General features: G+C 38.0%; 1 protein-coding gene across 1 annotated transcript in view; it reads left to right on the forward strand.

Annotated features, from left to right (window-relative positions):
• CCDC18 (coiled-coil domain containing 18) overlaps nt 1-5,821 on the forward strand; it is an 88,932-nt gene extending 83,111 nt beyond the window's left edge. Inside the window, 1 exon segment of the mRNA XM_032773022.2 lies at nt 1,736-5,821. Within this exon segment, the coding sequence (XP_032628913.1) occupies nt 1,736-2,263 (528 nt within the window). The 3' untranslated portion in view covers nt 2,264-5,821.
• The last annotated feature ends 308 nt before the right edge of the window (nt 5,822-6,129 follow it).

A 6,129-nucleotide genomic window follows, 5' to 3' on the forward strand; every position in this document is an offset into this window, starting at 1 on the left:
AAATAAAAATTGACCCTGATGTTGGTACTAAAAGACTTTGCAGGAGAAACATCATTTTATTGTTTGTATAATGGTAGTGCCTAAGAGTGCAAGTCATAACCAGGACCAATTGTGCTATGCACTGTACAAACACAGAATAAAAAGACCCAGAAAAACTTACAATCTATCTACAAATTGTTGGCTGGAGGAGTACAAGGAAATGAGCCAGTATTGGTCAGCATGAATGACAGTGGTCTCAGCACATTAGTGGCCTAACCATTCAGTTTTTTTTGTTGGCATCATGGCAATGGGGAGTTTTAAGGAGGGATTAGAAGAAGGCTAATGAGGTAGCTTCATCAGTGTTGGCAGGGGAGCTCCTTACAAGCATGAGGGGCAGCATGGGAGAAAGCATGAAGGAACTAGTTTGAAAATGTGACCAGTGGATGATGGAGGCTGGCATCATTTGCCAGTCAGAGGCAAGATTTGACATCTCTTTAGTGAGAGATGATAGATAGGGTGGGGATAGGCCCCGAAGGGCCTTGAAAGCGTTTAATGTAATAGAGAAGGGGATGCAAAGAGGAGGTGTTAATGATGGAGTGAGAAAACTATCTTTGCAGCAGCATTCCGAATGGATATGAGCAGGGCAAGACTGCAGTTGTCACGGCCAGAGAAAAAGATATTGCAGTAATTGAGACCATGAAGTGAGAGCCTGGATGACTGTTTTTTAGCCATGTAGATGCTATGTAGAAAGAATAAGCAAGATTTAGACATAGCCCGGACATGAAGACCTAGAGAGAGCTCCAAGTGGATGATGATGCCCAGGTTATGGGATTGAGTGATAGGCAGGATTATGATGTTTCCACAGTGATAGTGGGAAATGTATTTACATGTGGCACAGAATACAGAGGATAGTTCTGATGGACTGTAGTGGGGCGGCTCCCCCACTCCAGCTGAAAAGGGGAAAGTCAGTCCTGGGAGAAGGTTGTGACTGAGAGCTGCTAAGCTGGGCTGATTGGGGAAGTGGCCGCAATCAGGCCACAGCTGGCCTGTATAAAAAGGCTGTGAGCCAGAGGCCCAGGAGGCTCTCTCTCTAGTCTTGGAGGGAGCAGGGCCTGGCTGCCTGCAGAAAGGGTACTGGGAGTGAAGCAGGGCTAGGGAAAGGCCAGGGGAGCTCCAGGCTAGCAATGTCCCAGGCTTCAGGGCCTGGTCCAAGGCCCATAGAGCGGGGGAGAGAGACAGCTCAGTGATCTGAGCATTGGCTTGCTAAACCCAGGGTTGTGAGTTCAATCCTTGAGAAGGCCAGTTTGAGCTTTGAGCAGGGGGTTGGACTAGATGATCTCTTGAGGTCCCTTCCAACCCTAATAATCTATGATTCTATGGGAGGCAGGCAAAGGCAGCAGGTCTGAACCCCCCTGCTTATCAGGAGTGCCTTTTACACTGCAGTCCGCCCCAGGGAGTAGGGGCTTAGTGATGACTGGCAGTAGCCCAGATTGAGGCAAGGTGTGGATTAGAGGGTTGAGTGTTCCCCAGAGAGGGGAGACCCAGAGACAGAGTGTGGGGGCTATTGCCAGGGAGCAGCACCCCAATAAAAGGGCACTGGGATCTGGGGGGGACACTGGCCTGCAGATGGTGCCCAGGCTGGAAAAGAGCTAATTCCCTGAGACAACCAGCAGGAGGCGCCATAGGGGTGAGTCTCACATATTTACATGGACATTAGCTTTTTTAAAAATGCAAAATATGTTTTATTGCATTCTAGGAATCTGAAGTAACGAGATTACAAACAAGAATTTCTGGGCATGAAAGAACAGAAGGCATCAAGAAGCTACCAATCCCACTTGTATTATCAGATCATAAGCTCTTTGATATTCAAGAACAGGATTCTTCCAGAAATTCTCATACGTCATATTTCAAACATAGAAAACTGCGTCGTTCTATAAGTGCTAGTGACCTAGGTGTTAAAGATGATGATTCTCTAGATCTATCAAAAACGACGTTAAAAGACTTCAAACAAACGCTTACATTAAAGCCCTCAATGTTTCCAGAGAGTCAAAAGGATTTTCTTCATACTCCACCAAACAGTTTGAATGAATCTTCATTCGATCCCCTCACATACATTGCAGATGAAGATGTGACATCAGACAGTAATGACTTCCAGACACTTAGTGGAATGCTAAAATATATCAACAAAGAAATGAGGCAGTCTGAAAATGCTTCTGTACAAATATCATGTGGTACAAACTCAAAGGAGAATCAAGAATCTGGTTTGTGGTACAGTAATTCTTAATTTAATTGTGACTGTTTGTTTATATAGGGATGGTTCCTTAACATTTGTTTTTATTTATGGCAGCGAGTTCCCAAATGTATCCAGGATGTGGATCACATTTTAGTGAGATCATTTCATATATCACCCAGGGATTTTTTTAAATAAAGATACACTGTCAAGTAACTAAAACTCAAAATTTAACTTTTGGTTTAAACCTTTCAGACCACATAATAGGCCAAGGTCTGCGCTCAGTTGCATCAGAATAATTCCACTAACTTTAATGGAACTACTCCCAGTTTATATTGGTGTAAATGACAGCAGATATTTCCTGTGTCAATAAAAATATTTCATGATTTCATATATTTTATTAGCATTTCAATAAATAGATTTTTTTAAAAAAAACATTCCCCCTACAATACTGGGGACTTGAATACAGCACTCTTTGAGGTGAAGTTTTTGTTTGCCTTTACTTTGGTGCCTCTAAAGTCTTGCACAACATAACTATTCCTAATAGTGACTCCTAGCAGCCAACAGTTCCTTATGGAAAGTGAAACAGATTTATCAACCAAATGAAACAAACTAGTTCACTTTCACTATTGAAGCTGAGTGAAGTGCAGAATACAAATGGCACAACTGGAGAAAAATTCTTACAATTTTGATAGAGTTATGGTAATGTTGCTAATGACATTTATTCCTTTAAAATGTATAATCTGTATGGGTTTAATAGGATTATAAATATGAGTATTTCTTCACAAATCATTCTGCTTAATTTGTTAATTACAAGATTGTCATTTTTATATTCTTATCAAAGTACTGTATAAGTCAGTGTAGAGTCTGAGCAACTGTTGGATACCTGTAGACTATATATAAATATATTTATTAAATATTGAGATATTTTAGTCTATGGGTCTTTTGCACTATATTATGTATCTCAGTGCTGACACTTATGAATTTCCAGAGAAGATGTCTCTTATTGTGGTAGAAACTATTATAAAGCAACACCTATTAATGTCTCTAGGCCAGGCTGCAGGATGTGAGAAAGAGACTGTGGACATCAAACATGCTGTAACTTGTTTATTTTAATGTTTGATCAGTTCCATAAGAGAGCTTATTTAAGAGAAAAACTTTAAAGAGATATTATTGCAAGACCACCCTCAATACAAATGGATTTTAATCTGGAAAATTAAACAAGGAAGTTGAAAGTAAGATTCTGACTACCAATACTACTTTAACTAGCATACATATCTATTTCAGGGACAAAGATTGTGAAGAAAGACTATCACCGTGTGACAAGCAATAAACCATAAGTGGAATTGTTGCAACATAGCATAGGAAGAACATTCAAAGAGGAAATGTTAATATAGTAGTGATGTACATAGTTAAATATATTTATATTGATTGTAAACCCCAACCCTCTTGTTTTTCCAATTTTAGTTTTAATATTATTGCTTTGAAATAATTTGTACGGCAACTTTGTTTTGGAAATAAAGGGTTGTTTTTTTTAAAAAAAAGTTTCCTTAAATTATAGGGGTAAATTTGGGTGGTCCTTTGTGACTAGGATTTTTAAAATCAAAGTCCTTACTCTTTATATCTAAATTCTACCTAAAAGCATTCCTGAGTCATTGCTTCATTCTCAGTTTTTTGTTGAGAAGGTTTTATCTTTAGTGTAGTGCAAATGTACTATTGCTGACAAAAGAGGCTTTTCTTCACACTGTCAAATATAAGGCCATTTAGAATAAAGGTTGAGCATGATATTGAGTGAAGACTTTAAACAGAATCTTGCTTGTCTCACTCCCACGAGTATGCTCATCCTTCTTTAGGGGAAGGAAACTCAAGGCCTTAGCCAACTCTTTTTGAAGTCCATGGACAAGCTCCCATGTGTTTCAGTGGAAGCAGAATTGCGTATTTAAGTTGTCTTATTTTAAATTATGAATTAATACATTAATTTATGTCTTTTGGTTTTTGGCTTTCCAAAATCTCACTCAACTTAGCCCTTACAAATGTCTTCACTATGCCCCCAGTCTCTAAAGTTTAAAACAAAATAATAATAAAGGTGTAGGGATCATATACAACAAATCCAGGAACTAGGTGGACTTAAGGGCATGAAGTCTGAATCTCCTGTGCAATCCTGAATCTACAGAGTTGAGATTCCAAAGCTTTAAAGTATTAAATCACTCAATGAATCATGCTAAAAATGTACTTGCATGAAAAACGTATCAGCAAAGCTATTAGCTATGAAAGTATTTCAGAAGAGCAGAAAATAATATAATGCTGTTAAGGATTTAAGGCCCAAATGTGCATATTTAGAAATCATGAAGGGTGCATCTCAGCCAGTAAAACAAGCACTTGTATTTCAGCAATTGTGCAGGTGAAATTGCTACATAGACACAGAGCTTAGGCATTTTTATCACAGGAAAACCTGCTCCACCAGTGCAACTACACCATTGCTGGCAGCTCCTGAAATACAGGTACAGATTTTGCCCACATAAACAAGGCCTAAATACACAAGGTTCATGTTTCTACAGCTCCAGTTTTGGCTGTTTGGAAAGATTTATGCACTGTAACAAAAGGACTTAGTTTACTTTTGGAAATAACTACATTTTACATTTTTTTTAAATCAAGCCATTTGTTTCCCTTCAGAATAACAATAATTAAAATCTGTTAGAACTGTCTTGGCCAGTGTAATAACTGAAAAGCAGTTCAAAAGATTTAAACCATTTTTTCTCTAAACAAACCAGTAGGCCTCTAGGCTAATAATGTGTGTGCTAAGTTTCAGACAGGTCTCTTTTAAAACAATAGAACTTGAAACATTTGACCTCTCAAACCAGGATTTCAAAGGGAAAGCTTAACCTGCCCTTAATTAGAGTTGCATTACCACATCATTGGAATTTCATCATCATAGGTTGTATAAAGCCTAGCTTGCCCTTCTTACATGTGCTAAATATAAATGTGCATAAACAGCAGAAGCATTTTTGTCTAATAGCTGAATCAGCTAAATAAGCGTGAGCTGAAATTTTTTATCTGGCCATTTGGCTTGCCTAGTGAAGTCAGAATCAAACCTGATAGCCAAGATTAAATTATAATTTCATTTATCTCATTAATTTTAGATGTTGTCATTATTGTGCCTTGTTTGAAAATCTAATTATTCTGCTTGTTACATTAGCAACTGTATTTTTATTGGTTGGAAAGTAGGAAAAACCTTTGTGCCAAACCATAATTTCACTTTAGTAGGGATCTAAACAAGCCATTTCTTCATATGCCTGTATAAAATGGTTATTAACAATACTGGAACATTGAGTGCACTTTTCCAAACTGTATTAGATAATATGGGATTATTGATTCTTGTAAAATATACACAGAACAAGAATATTGTCATTCTGAATGCTTTTTAGAAGTGTAACTGTTAGTATCATTTTATGTAGCTCTAAAGTTGCAAGAGACTCACTCAAACATTTCTTACTGAATTGTAATTTATCTATTTGTTAACCATGTATATTGACATATTCTAACATTAAGGGTGGACCCATACTAAATTCCCAGCTTGAACTGTCTCCAAATTTTGGAGGAATTCAGATCTAATCCAGACTTTTCAGCCAAACCTCTGTGTGCATGATCTTTTCTTAATCAAAGGTTTTGTTTTGGTAGTAAGATCTCAAAGCATCTGAGTTCTTTCAGCTTGTTCAGTAAGCAAAATGCAGAGGGCTCTTGCATCTGCATGACTGTTAGAATTGTTCTACTACAGCTCTAGTCTTGTAACTTCCTTTCCTCCTCCCTTAGGATATCTCTTTATTTTCACTTCCTCTGGGTGTGGCTCTTCTCTTCTTTCACTGATAAGACTAGAGGGAAATTAACCAGAGAGTTACTTCCCCAATCTAATTCTGCTGCTA

The sequence above is a fragment of the Chelonoidis abingdonii genome, chromosome 7, assembly GCF_003597395.2.
Source record: "Chelonoidis abingdonii isolate Lonesome George chromosome 7, CheloAbing_2.0, whole genome shotgun sequence".
In the NCBI taxonomy this organism is placed as follows: domain Eukaryota; kingdom Metazoa; phylum Chordata; order Testudines; family Testudinidae; genus Chelonoidis; species Chelonoidis abingdonii.